General features: G+C 54.8%; 1 protein-coding gene across 1 annotated transcript; it reads right to left on the bottom strand.

Moving 5' to 3' along the window:
- Positions 1-2988: 2988 nt before the first annotated feature.
- On the bottom strand, positions 2989-17776 carry SCRT2 (scratch family transcriptional repressor 2). Its single transcript, XM_054466692.2, has 2 exons — positions 16778-17776; positions 2989-5853 (listed from the first exon to the last, which is right to left on the bottom strand). The coding sequence occupies exons 1-2, from the start codon at positions 16908-16910 to the stop codon at positions 5063-5065; spliced, it is 924 nt and encodes a 307-aa protein (XP_054322667.1). The 5' UTR covers positions 16911-17776; the 3' UTR covers positions 2989-5062.
- Positions 17777-19056: the final 1280 nt, after the last annotated feature.

Raw genomic sequence — 19056 nt, 5'->3', positions numbered from 1 at the left:
ATGTAGGTAGAAAGTGAACCCACGGGTGTAATTAGATTGCTTTAGGAGAGTATACAGGAACAGAAAGTGGGTTCTTTCCTTGGGTATAGATAGGTGAGTCTGCAAAGCTGCTAGGTGGAGCAGCCAGACAAGTAAGAGAACCAGACAGTCATGTCATGTCATGTCATGGAGGTCTCGAAGCTCTTTGAGGACGTCGTAAAAAGCAGACTGGATCCATCTGCCAGTTGAGGTACTTTGGACTGCAGATAAGAGGAACCTGATTCAACTGACTGAAACAGTAAACTCATGTCTTCAGGTATGTTCAAGTAAACAGAAGTCCACAGGCAGCAAGCACCATGAGTGGGATTCAGGGTGGTTTTTTCATTGGCTCCCTGATGTCATAAAGGACACAGGCTTTTTCCATGTCCCTGCATTGCCATCTGTGGTGTAGGCTTCATGTTAAGGCCAGTTCATTTCATGGTCACAAGATGACATGCTTCTCTATTCACATTTGAGGGGAAGAGGAACTGGACTTCCTTTCCTCTTAAGAAAAAGGAAGCAGCAAAGTTTTCCATACCCTTCCAGCAACCCTCTCCTTAAGTCTCATTGGCCAGAATTGGGTCATGTGCCCATTTCTGAACCATGGGAGATGTTAGTATTCTTAGACCAGTAAAGACTACCTCTTAAGCTGATGTTCAGTCCCCAGATTGCATGGTTGCTAATTCTGGAGAGAGGGGTAGGGTGGAATGGTTATTGGACCCATATAACTGGGCTGGATATGGCTGATGGAGACCCAGCATTCTTTCCCACCTCCCTCTAGGGTGCCTTCTAGATTGCATAGTTGGAGAGTTAAAAACTCTATTTCTCAGATCTCTTTGCAGCAAAGATACTAACAGGGAATTAAGTTCTACCAGTTAGATGTACTCTTATGAGATATGGATGGCAGAGGTGGGCTGGGGCCATCTTCCTACTGTTTTGACTCTTGCTACTGTCAAGATCGTCTTGGAGGTGTTAAGATTTTCTGTAGCAGTGTTCCAGCATTGTGCCCCCAGCACAGTGGGAGACAGGAGATAGTTATAGAGGCAGTGGCAAGGGCCTTCTGATCCCTGGCTTGCACCTATGATGCGGTGTTCTTCATCTCAGTAGTTCCAGTGCACCCTATTGACCACCACCAACCCCCACTCCGCACCCTCCCCCACCACTGACTGTGGAAGAGGCAGGTGCTGTCTCAGTGGCAGCAATTCTGCAGTGGGGTTCTGGGGTCCAGCAGATGGCTCACTTCAGCCCTTCCACAAAATTTGTCAGCAGCCAATTATTGAAGTATTAAATCCTTTCTCCTTCAAAGGAATTTAATACATGTTTATAAAATCCTGTCTAGAGTGGTTTCTGTTCCTGGCACCTAAAACAAACATAATGGATCCAACAGCCAGTCACGGGCAGTGTATGTGGGTGGTTAAGGGATGCAGCAGGTGCCTGGGTTTCTCAAAACCCCACTGGCGAGGCGGGCAGATCACTTGAGGCAAGGAGTTCGAGACCAGCCTGGCCAACATGGCGAAAACCCGTCTCTACTAAAAATACAAAAATTCGCTGGACGTGGGGGGTCACGCCTGTAATCCCAGCACTTGGAGAGGCTGAGGCGGGCGGATCACAAGGTCAAGAGATTGAGACAATCCTGGTCAACATGGTGAAACCCTGTCTCTACCAAAAATAGAAAAATTAGCTGGGCATGGTGGCACGTGCCTGTAGTCCCAGCTACTTGGGAGGCTGAGGCAGGAGAATTGCCTGAACCCAGGAGGTGGAGGTTGCAGTGAGCCAAGATCACACCACTGCAGCCTGGCAACGCAGCGACACTCCATCTCAAAAAAAAAAAAAAATTAGCCGGGCGTGGTGGCACATGCCTGTAAGCCCAGCTACTTGGGAGGCTGAGGCAGGAGAACTGCTTGAACCCAGAAGACAGAAGTTGCAGTGAGCTGAGATTGCATCACTGCACTCCAGCCTGGGTGACAGAGCAAGACTGTCTCAAAAAAAAAAAAAACCAAACAAGAAACCACTGGAGATTTTGCAGAGTTGGGGGGAGGTTCCCACAACTGCTGTTGTTGAAAACAGCTAGCACATTGCTCAGGATGCAGCTGCTTGTCCAGAGGTGTGTGAAGGGAAGGCGGACAGGCACCAGGGAGACAGTCTACAAACTGAGTGCGCTGCTTACACAGGAGGAAACTGACAAAGAGGCCCCAGAGGAGGCAGATTCTAGCCTGCAGCTTCCCCATCCCATTCCCCAGCATCCATCCTCAAAGCATGCAGGTTATGCTTCTTGGTAAGTCTGAGTTGAGGGTAGGTGGCAGGAGTTGGTGGTCCCCAGTGAAGTTTTTAGTAAGGTGAGACAGATTTGTATTTTGAAGGATCACTAAGGCAGCTATCGAGGATGATGGATTGGTTGCCTTGAATACTTTTGGTGACACGTAGCTCAGAAGCTCTAGGGGCAAGTCACTGTTTTTGGACAACTTTGCCAGCTGAGCCAAAGTCGACCTTTTTGCCTGCTTCCACTCACTGAATATGTGACCATATGTGACTGGGCAGAGCAGTAGGAGGTGAACTGGGGAAGATTATAGGGGTTGTAAACTGGCTGTCAACAGACACATGTGGACCACAGTTGTAACTGTTTGGTAGGTGTAGTTTGAATCCTATTTCTCTAAGGTGAGACACACTCTTTCCAATTAGTCACAGGCTTCACCTTCCCTAATGTCTTAAGGCAACTGGCTTCACTCACATGTTATTAATCTGGTTTTTAAACCCTTATTTGAGGAATATTAAGGATTGCGGATGCCTGAGAACTTGTAAATGCCAAGGGACCCTTGGGACTGTGTGACCCTTGGTGGCAGCTACAGGCTTGTCAGGCTACAGAGAGGAAAATGGAGTGGAAAAATATTATCTCTCAGATGCCCTCCCCTTTTTCTCATTCCCCCCTTCAACCCCACCCCTTGCTCCAATCAGAAGGTCTAGAGGCGATGGTGAGTGGCCAAAGTCCCTTTAATATCCCTGAATTGCGTTACAAGTAATACTGCTGGAGGTGGGGAAGGGATGGGGGTTTGGGGGTGAGTTGGGATAGGACGGAGGAGGAGCGCCAAGCGCTCATACAAAATATGGCCAAAAGGCTTAGCATGCATGGAAAATTATTGCTGTCAGAAGTTCCTATTTACAGGGTCAACACCCTCCATAATTGCTTCTGCTACCCCTCTCCCTCCCACCATCCCTGCAGCCTCCCTTCCCGCTGGGCCTGGAGCTGAGCAAAGGCCCATTCACCCCTCTGGAGCCCTAGGGAAGTGCCCCTGCTGCAGGGGTGCCTCCAGTCTCCCCTCTCTTTTGTGGCTAAGAGGAGGGGAGAAGAGGATCTGAGAGCCCAGGACTCCTGCCCCCAAGCTGGGTGCAGAGCAATGGGGCAGAGGCGTGTGCTTAAAGCGGAGGGGGCCAGGGCCCGTGCGCGTGGAGGTGTGTGCTTCGGTCCTCGCCCGGGCATGCAAAAGCGCAGCGGAGGAGGTAGTGGCGGCCAACGGGCGGGTGGCTGGCAGCCCGGCCCCTCTGTCCGGGAGAGTTGCATAGACTTGGCCGGGAGAGAGCGCCCCTCCCGGGTAGCAGGCCAGAGACCCCAGCGGGTCCGGGGCTCAGTCGGTCCCTGGAACCTGGGGTCCCTCGGGAAGAGGAATAAACAGGAAACAAATCGAGGAGGCTCCTCTCTCCGGGCCGCCTGGAGTGGCAGGGGAAGGTTCAGGAAGGTGGGGACCTGCCCCACGCCTGGACCTCCTGATGCTCCCTCACCCCCCCAGTTGAGGGTCAGCAAGCTGCCCCCCCATTCTCGAGTCCCCTTCCTTAGCGAGTGCAGGCTCTGAAGAGGGTGGGTTTCTCCCGAGACGCGGGGGTGTGTGTGGTGGGGGCAGCCCTCTGTGGCCTGTGCTGTCCCTCTCCTTGCCTGGCTTCCTGACCTCCCAGTCCAGCTGGGGAAGCCAGACGGTCCCTGGGTGAGGCCAAGAGATTAAATAGAATAATAAATAGATAAATAAATAAATACACAAATAAATAACTGGAAGGACCCAGCCGGATGGGGGAAGGGCATTGGCGAGGTGCTCCAGACCTCCCCCCAACAAGTGAGGAAGGGGATCTGTGGCCCTGGGGATGGGGGAAAGTGCTCAGAGAAGCTGGGGGTAGGGCAGCTCCAGACTGTGGAAGCCCAGGTTGTGCCGGGGTGAGAGAGGGGTTACATTAGGGGGCAGGGCCCTGAAGTGCCCCTCAAGCCCCCTCCAGGTTAGGTAGACTCAGAGAGGGGTGAGAGCTGCTAGAGAGGTGAGGGGAGCTGGAGCTGGGGCTGGGAGTGGGTGATGAGATCCCCATGGACTGAAGACAGTAGGAAATGTGTGTGGGAGTGGGTGTGTGTGTGTGTGTGTGTGAATGGCCGGACCTAAGGCCTGAGCATGGATGGGATCAAGGACAGATTGGAGACTTCAAGAAGGGTGAAGATTAGATCCCCAGATGGACACACTCTGGGAGATTCAGCAGAGGCCAGAGGGATGGTCTGGGGTTGGACTGCGGTCTCAGGGCGGCAGGGCCTGCGTCCAGGTATGGATGGGGAAAGTGAGGCAGGTATGGGCGTCAAGGGTATAGGTTTGCGGCGTTCATTGGGGGCTCCAATAGAGGAATGGTCAGAGAGATTCAGATGAGAAGCGAGAGAAAAGATCTAGAAGTTAGAAGAGCAGCGCGGGGTCTGGGAGGGAGAAATTTCCGGCTCTGGGGCGCGGGAGAGGTGTGGACCTGGTGCCTGAGTTGGGAGCCTTGACGGCGCGGACAGGGGGTCAAGGTCCGAGGGATGGCCGGAAAGGATAAAGTGGGTCGGGGGACGCTGGGGGAGACGGTGCTGGAAGTGAGTCGTGGGTTTGGGGGTTGGAGAGAAAAGTTCCGGGCCGGGCCGGGGGTCCCCACGAGAGGGTCATGGGCAGGGAAACGCAGCCGGGGGTGGGCGAGGGCGCTGCGGGCGCAGGTAGGGGCCCGGGGCGCGTGGAGAGCGAGTTCCGGGCGCGCGGGCGAGGCGGAAGGCTCAGCTGGCCGGGCCGGCGGGGGTCGGCGGGGGTGGCTCGGCCCCCTTGACGCAGGCTGCCTCGCAGTGCTTGTGGAGGTAGGACTTGAGCGCGAAGCTCTTGTCGCACTGGCGGCAGCGGTAATGCTTGAAGGCCGAGTGCGTCTGCATGTGCGCGCGCAGGTTGGAGCGGTCGGCGAAGGCCTTGCCGCAGTGCGCGCAGCCGAACGGCTTCTCGCCAGTGTGCGAGCGCATGTGGCCCTGCAGCAGCCAGGGCCGCGAGAAGGCCTTGCCGCACACGCCGCACTTGTGGCGCAGGTTGTGCGTGAGCACGTGCATGGCGAGCGCGGGCATGGACACGTAGGCCTTGCCGCACGTCGGGCACTTGCGCGCCAGCTGGCTGTCCAGGCTGCGGTGCGTCTGCTTATGGCGGCTCAGGTTCGACGACGTGGCGTAGGTCTTGCCGCACTCGGCGCACGCGTGCCGGTGCCCGCCGCCCGCCTGCACCCCTACGCGCCCCGCGCGTCCCCCGGCGCCCCCCGCGTCTCCCGAGCTGCCCGCTTCCCCGCCGCCCCCGCCCCGCCGCCGCCGCGAGCGCCCGTCCGAGATGAAGAAGGCGTCCATGGAGTAGCTGTCGGTCACGGCCGCCTCCCCTCGGAAGTAGCGCGCCGACAGGCTCGACTGCGGGCTCTCGGGGTCGCTGTACTCCTCCGGCGCCGCCGGCGGGTACGCGGGCTCGGCCGGGGCCAGCCCCAGGCCCGGCTTCTGGTCCGCATCGTAGCTGCTTGGGGGCAGGCAGTGCGGGGCGTACCCTGGAGGGGGCGAGAAGTGGAGGGGCGGTGAGAAGAGGCACCGAAGAGGGTTTCCCGCTTCCAGCTCGGCGCTCCTGTGGCAACTCCGACAGTGGTGATCTCCGACCTGCACCTCAGCTCTTCCTGTCAGGCAGCCTGGGTTCAATTCCTTCCTCCACTGACTGCAGTGCAAATAGCCGCCACCCCATCCCACGGAGCATGGGGCCAGCACGGTTGTACAGAGCGTACCTTCACTATCAAGTGCTCATAACCACGGAGTGATGGTCTTATTATAATATCCACTCTACAGGTAGAGAAACTGAGGCACAGAGAGATGCAGCAGTCTAACCTTACATTCAGTAAGTGATGGAGCCCTTGCCAGTGTGACCCTGAAGCCCATGCTGTCTCTATTCCAACAACATGCTGCCATTGCAGTCCTGTAACTTCTCTGGATCTCAATTTTCTTATCTGCAAAATGGAGCTTGTGATGGGACACCTCCTTCCAGGGTCGTTGGAAGGACTGAGTAAAGTGACGATAATAAACGTTTATTAAGCTCTTAATATTTGCCAGACTCTGCCTCGGTGCTTTACACATGTTAACTCTTAATTGTCACAGACCCAAGGAAGTCGGCACTATTGTAATCCCCATTTTATGTGTAAGGAAATTAACAAAGGGGGGGAGCATACAGTAATTGCTATATAAATGTTAGCTATTATAATTATGCTTTTTACTTGCTTGGAGGTAGTCTCCTCCCCCACCACACTGTGAGCTCCCCAGGGTTGGATGTGTGTGCCCAGCACATGCCTAGCTCAAAGTAGGTGTGCGATGAATAGATGTTGCACGAAGGAATCACAATCCAGTTAGACCCACCTGCCAGGGTTGCTGGAGCATTTAAGAGGGGTCAAGTGTGTGGCATGTAATAGGTGCTACAGAAAGGGGACTTCCTCGCACCTGCTCCCAAGCCTGCTCTAGAAGTCGTCGGGAGTCCGCAGTGAGAATTCCCCTCCCCCTCCTCCTCCCAATTAGCTGGAGTTGGACCAGGAATCATGCCTGCCAAGGGTTTGAGTGGTTGGTGGGTGGGCAGGCTAGGGTCTCCCAGGGGATTCCATAGGGGGTTCTCATGGGCAGGGGCCATTCTGATTTGCCTCTGCCTCCCATGGCCTAGGCTGGTCCTAGCACCTTCCCTGAGACCCTGGGGGTTGGGCTCCCTGGAGAGTTTCTGGCAGACAAACTTTTCATCCTGGCATTTGATGGGCAGGTGATTCCATTGTTCTGTGATTCCACAGAACAATGAAGGTTAGGTCCCTTTCGGAGGTTTCCCAGCTGGAGAGTGGGATTTGACCTTCTCCTGGTGACCTCTGAGACCTGTAACCACTCCTCCTTCCCTCCTCCCCGTAGCCTCCTTCACTGAAGTGAGCAGGTGGAAGAGGGTTTTGTAAGGGGCGACAGGGTTCAAGATGTTCAGACTTTTAGCTGGGTACTCCGGTCAGCTTTCGTTCCCCACACAGCCTGGCTGATTCAGCCTCCAGGCCTTTGCCTGTCATCTGGCGTTTGGGATGGACACAGGGTGAAATCTGTGTGCCCCTGAAGGCAAGGGTGTGCCCTTATTTTTACCTCTGTCCCTTCAGCAGCCAGCACAGGGCCCTCTGCACACAGAAGTGATTGTGGATTATGGAAGTGGATGACTCAGTAGGGAGGGGCTCTGTGGTTGGATGTAAAGGGGGATAGTGATAGTGGCAATTTTTTAATCTGGGGAGAGGAGATGCCCAGCGTCTCCGCACCCTATGTCTCCCGTCCCATCTGCCTGTGGTCTGGAGGTCCCCCTGCTTCCCACTCCAGGAACCAGGCCTGGTACTCAAGTCCCAGAACGTTCAGGAGTGTTGTTTCAGACTGAGTTCAATACCTGTCAGGCGCTCCCAGACCCCCCTCCTTCTCCTTCTGTATTTCCTCACGTTGTAATTCCTGGTGATGATAATAATAGCTAATATTCGTTGAGTACTTACTGTGTGCACCAGGCTCTGTGCTAAGTGCTTCGCTCCCATCATCTCACTGAATCGTCACAAAACTACTCTCATCACGGATAAGGAAACTGAGGGACAGTGTGGTGATGGCACTCGCTCCAGGGGTGGAGCAAGGATTGGAATCCACTGCCCCCTTGGTTTCCCACATACTGGGAGGTCCTCCAGGAGGAGGCTGTGGCTGAGCTGTTCACCTCCCATTCCCAGGGCCCTAGCTAGTGGGCACTTAATAAGTATTTGTGAAATGAGTGATGATGATTTGCGAGGCCAGCCTCACTCCCCAGCCTAGCAGGACCTGGTATAGACAGTCCTATTCACCTGGTCTCAGGGCAGGTCTGCATCTCATGTGGCTGGGGCTATGGAAGGGGAAAGGTGATTTGGTTCTCCAACACAGATTCCAGCTGAGTGCCTTTGGGCAGGTTGTGCTTCGGGTCCTTTTTTTTTTTTTAATGGGATTTATTTGGAGGGATGACTGATCATGTAACCAGTGCCTTGCATGTTCTATTATTAAAGGATGACATATTGGATAAGAGTACAACTTTGGTGCCAGACGGCCTGGATTGTTTTGGCTCTACCATTCCCAGCGGTGTGACCTTGGCCAAACGATTTGGCCTTTATGTGACTCTACCGTTTCAGTAAGGGGTCTGCCAGTATACAGTGTATAAACAAATAATAACCAACATTCTCAGAGCACTCCTGTGTCAGGCACTCTTACAAGGGCTTTCCACACATGAAAGCATTTTACCCTCATGACACACAAGGTGGTACCATTTTACAGAAGAGGAAACCAAGGCACAAAGAAGCTAAGTAACAAGCCTAAGATTGTGCAGCTAATAAGTTAGAGCCAGGATTCCAGCCCAGTGGCTGGCACATTTTAAATCCACCACGCATGTTGGGTGTTATTATAAACAACAATAACAATCTCCCCAGATGGGTTTCTGTGCTGCAGCTTTCTTGGCGTCTGCCCCAACACATCTTGCTGCTCCTCTCTGGGCCTCTGTTTCCTCACCCAGGATGTGTAATTTCTATTTCACGTTCTGATGGGAAAATTTCTGGTGCATAGTAGGAGCTCAATCAGTGAACCAGAGCGTTCTCAATGAGGTGCTCTGCCCATGGCGCCCTCTGCTGGTGGCCCTCAGCACTGTTGACTTTACTCCTGTTGCACGGGGCTCTTTATAAAGAAATAGGGGTGCCTTTAATAAAGGCTGCTCATTTGCCTAGGGAGGGATGCAGAATTGTCTTCAGGATAGGAATTGTGAGCCCGGACCAGACACCCAGTCAGTGGATTTTGGCATGGGTTGAGAGCATCCTATGAGCGTTTGTGTGGTTATGTTAGGAGGAAGTGGTTCTGACTTGCTTTGTGACTATGGCCAGGTTGCTTAACCTTTCTGGGCGGAATCTATACATGAGAAAGATTGACTGGAATGGTCTAAAGACCCTTTCTGCATCATGGCTGAATCAGTCCCTCCATGATGCTCTTTGTCCCCTCCACTCCCCGCTCCTCCAATTCCACCCCATTTCCCTCAGATTCACAGACATCTCCCTAGGCAACCTTGGGCAAGTTACTTAACATCTTTCTGCCACCCTGTATAAGGGAGTTCATAATAAGGCTGAATAAATGAATGCATGTAAAGTGCTTAGTACAATGCCTGACACATGATAGCTGCCCTCTCGAGCTGTTATTATTATTGTTATTGGTAGTATTCCTGCATTTCCCGGTGATATATCCTTCTAATCTGCCAGAGAGTAGGAGATACACACGGGTGTCTTAGGCTGCTGTGTGACCTTGAGCAAACCACCTCACCTCTCTGAGCCTCAACCCTGGAGACTCCTTTAGGACACTAAAAGCCATACTTTAACCTAATGCATGGAACCCAGACAGGTACCTTCCTCTGCCTTAAGGGTGACTATAGAAGGCTGAGATACCTATCCTGCAACTGACAGGGTGAGACAGGACTCTTGTTTGGGTTCCCATGGAGATAGAGATGAGCTGGGATTCAGAGAAAAGAGAATCTCAGATGAGATCTCTCATCCTGGCCCTTGAATTCAGACTCTAGCTGTGTGACCTTGGGTAAGTCGCATAACTTATCTGGGCTCAAATCCTCCATTTGAGGAATGCGGACCAGAGCCACCCCTGTTATGTAGGGATATGGGGAGGGCCCAGAAATACTTTGGAGATGTGCACATGTCACCTGGAAATGACTTTGGTTTTCCCTGCCTAAGAGTCTTGATATTTTAGACTGAAGGTTCAGAATCTGTCTTTTTAAAAATCGGTACTCAAAGGAGTGGTGAAAGGGAAATTTATGAGAACTAAGGTGCTGGGCCCTCTGCAGACACTGTCTCATTTAGCTGCCTGACCCCCTGGGGGGATGGAGGGGCATGTGTAACAAATACTACTACTGCTACTGCTGGTGCTTCCAACTAGCACCAGCCTCCCTGTGAGCCAGACACTGCCCTGTGCCCAGAGGCCCAGAGAGGGGAGAGGATTTGCCCAAGGTCACTGAGAGGGAGGCGGCAGGTTTGAAACCCTCCAAGGCCTGTGTTTTTTCCAAAACACCAGACAGGGCATGGAGACTTGCTGGGGAAGAGATCTTCAATTGGTGGGGGAAGGGGTGGTGGGTTTCCTCAAACACTCACACCTAGTTAGCCTGTGGTGGGGTGGGTGGGGGCATGGGGTGGTGGGGGCATAGAGGAGCTGTTGTGGAAAATGCTTCAGCCTCTTGTAAATATTTGTAAATCATACTTAATAACAGTAATGCCTATCACTTGCTGAACACTTACTTGGTGCAAGGCACCCTGCTAAATGGTTTGTGCACATTAGCTCATATCTAAGGTCACTTCCCTTCATGCCCTTGTTCTGTAGAAGCTGAAGCCCAGACAAAGGCCTTGACCCATCTCAGGTCACAAAACAAGTTCTCATCAGAGCTGGGTTGGCCTCCTTTTCTTTTCTTTTTTTCAGTCCAAGACTCCTTTCCCCAGTCTCTCCCAGACTCCCAAGGTACCAAACTTTCTCCAGGGAATTCCTAGCCTCAGCCTCACCTCTCTGTCCTAAAATGGGCAGAAAAAGACAGGGGCCTGGTGGTGGGCCAGCTTCCCAGGCGGCCCACTTTCCTGAGGAGGGCTGGGCCCTGCTGGGTGGTGGGGGCTGGAGGGGCTGCTGTATGGGTATATTTAGAGCTGCTTCTTGCTGTGCCAGGGCCTCGGGCCTCGAGAATCAGCTCCAGCCAGCTGAGCAGAAAGCCAGGTCTGTCAGCAGCAAAGCGGGATAAAAATAGTTTCTCCTGTCTGCTCACAGAGCTGGGCAAAGGGGCTGGGTACCTCCCCCTCCCCTTATTATAGCATCTTTGTTAGCGGTTCCCTGGGCACTGGACCAGAAATGACACCCACCTCCTCCAAAGGCCTGGCAGCTGGTACATCTGCCCACGGGGAGGAGGTCCCTGAGCCCAAATGAGCAGGGGACAGAGTGAGGTCTGGCCCAACATGACCAACGCTGCACGGCTTGGGGCTGATGCCCACTGACCCAGGCCCAAGGAACTTCGAGAGAATTTCAAGGCTCTTCCCCACCACCCCCACCTCTTGGAATTCCCCGTATCCTGGTCTTTTCTGACTGTGACCCAATTCCTGTGGCCTACAGGGAGGTCCAGAGCTCTGCAGGAATCAATAGGAAAGAGTTTTCAGGGGGGTGTGGAGATGACAGTGAGTGGCTCAGGGTCTTCAGTTGCCCAGCCTGGTTCGTGGAGTTGCCTCCCGCTCCCTTGGGGGGATCTCCAGTGGGCCCTTTCTGGGCCTCCTTCTGGAGGCAGGATGCGTTGCGCAGTGCTCCACCTCTTCTCCCAGCCTCCTACTTTCTGCTCTGCCACCTCTCTCTCTAGAAGGGTGCGCTCAGAGGGCCCATTCCAAACCCTTCCCTATCCAAAGGCTGGCCTGGCAGTAGACACTTCACTTCAGGGGAGTCCACAGCTGGGAAAGCGACCAAGAGGCCCGAGGGACCCCATCTCTCCCGGCAGAGGGCCTGCAGGCTGTGGGGGCCCCTAAAACCTGTGGATGTAGCACCCACTAGGGAGTTGTGACAGGGCGCACCATTTATGCTCTTGTGACTTTGGGCAAGTTACGGCCTCTCTGTGACCTCCGTTTTGCCTCTGTAGGTTGGAGTGAATCCTCCCCTGCGCCCCGTCTCCCCCACCGCTGCCCTTTGCCCACTGTGGATTTGTGTGGCCAGAGAGTGCCTTTGGGATGTGTAGATTGCTGTACTGACATAAGGGATTTGGTGTACTCTCTGGCCCTCCTTCAGCAATCAAAGACTGAGACTATCTAAAGTGTGGAAGCTCAGCTCAGGACCCTCACGTCCCTCTCGTAACCCCAGGCTTTAGAGGAAATCAGGGGTTCCCAGATTCCATATCTCACATGGGCCTCATCATTCCACACTTCCACTGAGCCCTGTTAATTCACAGGAAAATTAGATTTCTGGGTCCCTAGAAGGTCAAAGCTGAAAGAGATCATATTCAACTGTTTGATACTATGAAAGGAAAACGGAGGCTGGGAGGAGAGGGGAGACTAGGCCAAGGCCACACAGAAGGCTAATGGTGAGTCTAAGACTTGAACTCAGCCCAGCCTTGAGAGTGGATCTGGAAACTGGGCCTGAATCTTGGTTCTGGACCCAGCACTTTGCCCTGGACCTGTTCATAGATATTGAAATTTGAAATTGGACATGGATTTGTCCTGGATAGCAGACCTGGACCTATAACCTCAGACACTGACCTTGGACCTAGTCCTTGGGCCTGGTCCTATACCTGAAGTTTGACGTAGGCATTGGACTTGGACCTCAGATCTGTACTTGGATGTTGGACTGAATGTTGGACCTTGACTTAGACTTTGAACCTGGGCCTCTGACATGTCTTTAACCTGGACCTTGGACCTGGACCAAGGCCAAGTTACCGGGGAAAGGGGTGGTTAGAGAAGACTCAGATGGGCCTGCTGTGTGTCCATGGGCACCACCCCAGCCTTTTCTGTGCTCACTCTTCCAAAAGACTGGGGAAGCCCTTTTGCATCGCTGCTCCCCAGAGGAACTTTCTGAGGTGTGGAATGGATGTGTGGCAGCTGGGGACATTGGGCCGGGCTCCCGGGCTTGGCCTGGAGCGACTACCCGGCGCCGTCAGAGGGAGTGAGAGGAAGTGGGCGCTGGTTTAATGTGGTCAACTAGATAAGCCCATGGGTAGAAGTAGGAGAGTTTCCTCAGCTTGCTGGCGGAGGCTTAATGTAGCTGCAGAGGGCAGACAACTGCGTTATTGGATTGGCATTGATCCCTCATCTGCCTGGGTTGGATGCACTCTGAGAGGGCATGAGGGCAGGAGAGGGCGGGGATGCAGAGGAAGGGGGGCCTGGCTCCAAGCTGGGGTTCAGAGTTAAGGTGGAGGGGAGGCAGACACTCCAGAAGATATTCTTGACAGGGGCCCACAGAGACCACTGACATGCATATGGGTGGGCCACCTTCTTTGGGGTGGCTGAGAGTCCCAGCATCCTTCAGATGGGGGCCCCGGTCTGTGGGGAGGGCCTGGTGGAGTTGGAGGGTGAGGTTAGCAGAGGGTTAGGATGATGTAAGTTGGCATCTCCCAGAGAGACTGAGTCGGTGCTCAGAATCACCCAGGGGGAAAGAGGGGAAGGGAAAGCAGTGGAGGAGCAAGAGAGGCATCTTACTTGAGGGGACAATGAAATTAGATCTATTCCCACTTATCAGGGAGCTCTGCAGAGAGACCTGGTGCTTTCCCCATTTGGGGGGCTCCCCTTCCCTATTTAGGGGTTCTGTGGGCTTGGGGTGACCCTGGAGCACAGACACACTTGCTGCACCCTCTGCTCTGCCTGGCGGTAGAGGCTGAAAGGGAGTAGGAAGGCAAAGAAGAGCATTGCTCGTTGTGTGTGTGTGTGTGTGTGTGTGTGTGTGTATGGAGGAGGAGGAGGAGTCCTCCAGGAATTCTCCAGCATTCTCAGGCATTCCCAGAGCTGGGGTACACCTCTTTAATTTGGGGTTCTGCATCTTTATCAGCTAGGAGCTTGTGGTTTCTCTGACCTCCACATTCGCAGGCTCCTCCAACCCCTGCTCCCCCCACCCAGGTTTCCCTCCCGCCAGCCTCGTCGTGACCCTGCAGCCCGAGCTACAGGAATGGCTTGTAAGAAGATCTTTCTAATAACTGGAACTATCTCCAGCCCCAGGCCTCCCCCTCCCTCCCTCCCTCCCTCCCTCCTTCCTTCCCTCCCTTGCTTCTCCTCCCTCCCTCTCCTCATCTTCCCCCCCTCCTCTCTTTCTCCTTGTTTACCCAGCACACTTACACACGCTGAGAGAGAAAAACGTCGGCTCAGCAATTTTTCACACTTCCCTCAAATGCTCAGCAAGGTTATTTCCGGCAGAGCGGAGACAACGGGCCACCAGGAGCCGGCGGGCTCTCAGCAGACCCCCAGCACCCTCCACCCGCCCAGGGAATAAGGGATCCCTCACTGCCCAGTCTGGCCACACCCCAGGGAGGGAAGAGGCCCCTGAAAACAGGACAAAGCAGACTTTGTATTTCCCAGTCATACCTAGGCTTGGTCTCTGGCACTGACTGTCCACTACAGACACTGCCAAGGTGGCCAGGCCAGGGTACCTGTCCTCACCATGGGGTAGCCTACAGAGACCAAAGCCAAGAAAAGTGCCTGATCCCAGAAATGCCGCTACCCTCAGCCAGGTGGCGTATGTTCAGTGGAGCCCTAAGGAAACCCTGACAATGGCCTCCCGGCATCCTGTTAGACCCCTGTGCAGGCATCTCCAGTGCCTCACATTCCGTACTTGACCTTCACAGAAGCTGAGCTTGTCAAAGTTGGAAGTATGCTTAGTTTATGCCATCAAAACTCTTTCACTGCTGGGGAGGCTGGGGACCAGAGAAGGGAAGGCGCTTGCCCAAGGTCACACAGCAAGTGAGAGATCTACAGCCCAGGCCTCCAAGTTTCAGGCCAGGTTTCTGGCTATCAGCACAGCCTCAGGATTCCTGAGAGGTGAGGGAGTTGGTCTGGAGCCCCATGGGGAAAGGGACAAAGGCAGAGGTGGTTCTAGGGTGTTAAACCCGGTGGAACCTCTGCAGAAACACCCTGCTGGTGGCTCTGCACCCGCCCTGCTTCCCACTATTCACTCAGGGGCTCCTTTCAAAGCTTTTTTTGGACTGAATTCAAGGCAAGGCATTCTCTTGCCTCCCTCCTGAGGAACAGCCTGCAGTTTTGGCTGTGCATGGGAAATTCTCTGGGCTTCTCTGGGTTTCCTTAGCTGGCCTGGGGACAGGACCGACGGGGCTTCAGGGGGTGGAATCCCAGAGCTTTGTGTCAGTGTCAGTCCCTTAAGAGATCCATATCCCAAGCTTGCAGATATTTCGGTTTCTACCAGCTTTGAGCGCACACTCCCCAGCTTTGGCATGGCCCCAGGTCCACCCTCTGTCCTGCCAGCCCTCAGCCCTGCTCAGCCATGTCCCTGGGCTTCTGTCCTCCACCTCAAGAGGCCCTGTGATCAAGAAAAGAGGACAGTAGAATAAGGGACATGTGGGCAGAGGAGAAGGGGTTTCTGTTAAGGGTCTGGGGGATGCCAGTGGATGAGGGGCTGTAGCTGTATCCCTGATCACTCTGTAACTTCTTTGACCTTGATGAGGTCACAAAGCCCTTTGACCAGCACTCTCTGTCTCTCTACCTGGTGTGGCAGAGTGATGGAATGTGGGTGAAGTGCTTGGAAATCCCAGAGGTGGAAGCCCCCATCCTCCCAGGCTCCTGTCTTTGCCATCTCAGTTCCCCCTTCATCCTCAGTCCTTTCTTTTCTCCTCTCTCAATCTCTCTCTTTCTTTCTCTCCCCACCCCCATCTCTCTCTCTCTCTCTCTCACACACACACACACACCCCCCAAAGCTGCCACATGTGATGTCAGATCTCTCACTACCAAAGGGACACCTCTTCAGACACCTGCCCTCGTGGGGGCCATCAGGGGAGAACCCCTTTGTGATCCCCTTGGTGGAGGATGGGATCCACAGAAGCAGTTTCCACTTTCCCCTGCCTTCCAGAGATCACCCCCTTCTGCACCTGAATGACCTCTCTTGTCCCTCAAACCCTTGTCCCTGCAGGAACTTGTTCTGAGAAGAGATGGAGTGTGTGTGTGTGCATGTGTGTGTGTGTGTGTGTGTATGTAGTGAGGAGGGGACTCACGAGGAGCAGCAGGGTTGGTTCTGGAGGGGGTTGAGAAGATGGGGATGGGGAAGGAGTGCAATCCTTCCCCAAAGGGGACCAGGAGTCACTTTGGGGGAACCCCTCCCAAAAATCCTGTCTTTCTTGCAGTCCCCAGGACAGGCCCAGCCTTTGGCAGGCATGTGGCTGAGGGTAACAAAAGAGTTATTGAGAGAGGGGGTCTGAGAGCACTTGTGTGACATCGGCAGGGGAGCAGGTTTGAAGGGAGAGAGGGCGCCCCCAGCCACCCCCAGGGAACCAACCTTGTCTCTCCGGGGACTGAACATCCAGGGCTCTTTACCTTCCCCCTTCCCAGGCAGCCAGCTTCTCTTCCTCAACTGGGGAGAGGGAACCCTCAAACTGCCTTGTGCCTTAGTCCCCAGCACTGGCCTTTCACGAACAGCCCTCTCTCTGTGTTCTCTCGCCACCCCCTCACTCTAGCCCTATTTGAGGGCCACAACTTTCAAAGTCCCGGCTGGCGCGTGGCTGCGGGATGGGCCGACCCCGCGACTTTCCCTTTGTACGACCTAGCTCCTGCCCCGCCCGCACGGCCCTTGGAAAGCCCGGGAGGAGCCCACGGCCAGAGAGATCTCCTCCCGGGGTTTCCTGTCGCACGCGCCCCTCCTCGTGGCCCAAGTTGGGGAGGGCCCCAGCTCCCCTCGCCTCTTCTCCCAACCCCCCCCCCGCCGGGTCCCACTCACCGTTGTCCCCGGGAGGCCCCCGGGCGCCAGGCAGCACGTAGGCTGTCTCCAAGGGGTGGTAGGTGGGGGCCGGCACCCCGCTGCACTGGAAGCCGTCCCCTTTGATCTTCTTTACCAGGAAGGAGCGCGGCATGGTGCGACTGGCGGGGGGCTCGGCGGGGGGCTCGGCGGGGGCACTTGCGTGGGGCCCCGGTGAGGGGAGGTGGCTAGCCGGGCGCAATTGGTTGTCCGCGCGGGTTTTCAGCACTGGACAGCTCCCAGCGGGCTGGAGTGCGGGAGGCCGCTCGGAGCCGGCACCGGTGAAGGCGGCCCCGGCTCGGGCTCGGGCTCGGGCTCCCGCTCGGGCTTGGCGGCGGCGGCGGCGCGCAGACAGGGGATCGCAGGAGCTGTGCTCAGCACTCCGGCTGCCGGCTTTATATGGGACGCAGGCTGGAGGAGATCAGGTGGTCCCCTAGCAATGGAACTGTTCAGCGCTCTAATCCATCAAATGTCCCCCAGGACAATCGCTCCGCACACGTTCCGCTGAACCGGCGGCGGTGGGGGCAGGCCAGGCGCAGGGAGCAGCGAGCAGGCAGGAGGGGAGAAAGTGAGGGCGAGAAAGGCGCAGAGACAGAGAGAGACGGAGAAAGGGGAGTGAGGGGGGCGGGGAGAAGAGAGACTCGGAGAAAGACTGAAAGAGACATACAGGGAAAGAGAGACGCACACGCTGAAAGAGGTAGAAATAGAAGCAGAGAGACCAAGATAAGGACAAAAAGACACAAGAGAGAAACAGAGAAGAAAGACAGAGATGGAGAGAAGTAGCAACACACACACACCCACAGGAGGAAAAGAGAAATCCAGGCACACAAAAAGGAAGCCCCCCCAGGGATGCAAAGAAAGGGAAAGAAAAGTGCAAAAGAGAGGGAGAAGCCGAGGGGAACGGAGGGAGAGCGGTCCCGAGCAGGCGGGGTTCAGGCACATGGGGCCACAGGGAAGGGGATGCAAAGAAAAGAGTGCGCACTGGCCAGCAGCCACCCTCCCGCCTCCAGTCCTCTCCCTCTCCCCCAGTTCTGAAGTGGCCAGGGTGGACACTCAGCTTTAACTAGAGTAAGTCTCCCCTCCCCCCTGCTCGGGCTCCCACTGGAGCCCCCTATTGGGTTTGGGGTTCAACTTTCTTCTTCCAGAACTGGTGGGGGGAGCAAGTCCCCCACGCCGATGCCTGGCCTTGCTCAGTTGGTCCTGTTCCGGTGCCTAGCTCAGGCGGGCGCTGCAAGAGGAAGTGAAAATCGTCCAGTAATTAATTTTCCTGCTGCCGGGGGGTGGTGGTTTTGACACATCCGAGGCAGTGTCTTTCCCTGAAGCGGGGAGCAGACAATAGAGACACGTGGACTGGGAAGGGAGAGGGGGGAAGGGAGGGGGAGCGGGGCTCCTGCTGGAACTCTTTGCAGGTCAGCTCCTTTGTCTCTAAAAGGATCTGAGCAGACCCCCCACCCCGAGTCTGACCCAAACCTGGGGGAGCCCCCATATCTTGGCAGGACCAAGGAGCAGGAGAGCTCAGCCCCCTGCCCAGAGGGTGCTGGGCAAAGCCCCATGGTGGCGGACCTGCTTCAGCAAGAGTGGGATGGCCAGTGCACAAGAGTCCCAGAATCAGACTCTAGGAATTCCAGGCTCTCACTGTCAATGGAATTCTGTTTATGAGATGCAAGGCTGGTGGAGTGGGGATGTCCTTTTGGGACTGGGTCATCCAATACCAGTTTGCAGGCTAAGACCTAGAGAGGGCTTGGAGGTGCTTGAGGTCATGCAGTGAGTCAGCAGCAATTGCCAGAGACCTCAGTGGCCTCCGGGCACCACCGAATCAGGGCCTATCGTGGTCCTTGAGGTGTAGCCCAGAAGTCTCAGAATAAAACTGGGGCCCCTCATGGTGGCTCAAGCCTGTAATCCCAGCATTTTGGGAGGCTGAGGCAGGAGGATCACTTGAGGCCAGGAGTTTGAGACCAGCCTGGGCAACATAGTGAGACCTTGTCTCTACAAATAGTTTAAAAAAAAAAAAAATAGCCAGGTGTGGTGGTGCACACATGTGGCCTTAGCTACTTGGGAGGATGTGGTGGGAGGATCGCTTGGGCCTGGGAGTTCGAGGCTGCAGTGAGCCGTAATGGCACCACCGCGCTCCAGCCTGGACGAAAGAGTGAGATCCTATCTCCAAAATAATAATAATAATAATAATAATAATAACAATAAGTTAGAGTTTCCAATGCAGGATCTGTTGGCCTTGAATATTTTCAAAAGACATAAAGATGCAA

This window comes from Pongo pygmaeus, chromosome 21 (assembly GCF_028885625.2).
Source record: "Pongo pygmaeus isolate AG05252 chromosome 21, NHGRI_mPonPyg2-v2.0_pri, whole genome shotgun sequence".
Taxonomy (NCBI): domain Eukaryota; kingdom Metazoa; phylum Chordata; class Mammalia; order Primates; family Hominidae; genus Pongo; species Pongo pygmaeus.
This window is presented reverse-complemented; position numbering and strand designations above follow the sequence as displayed.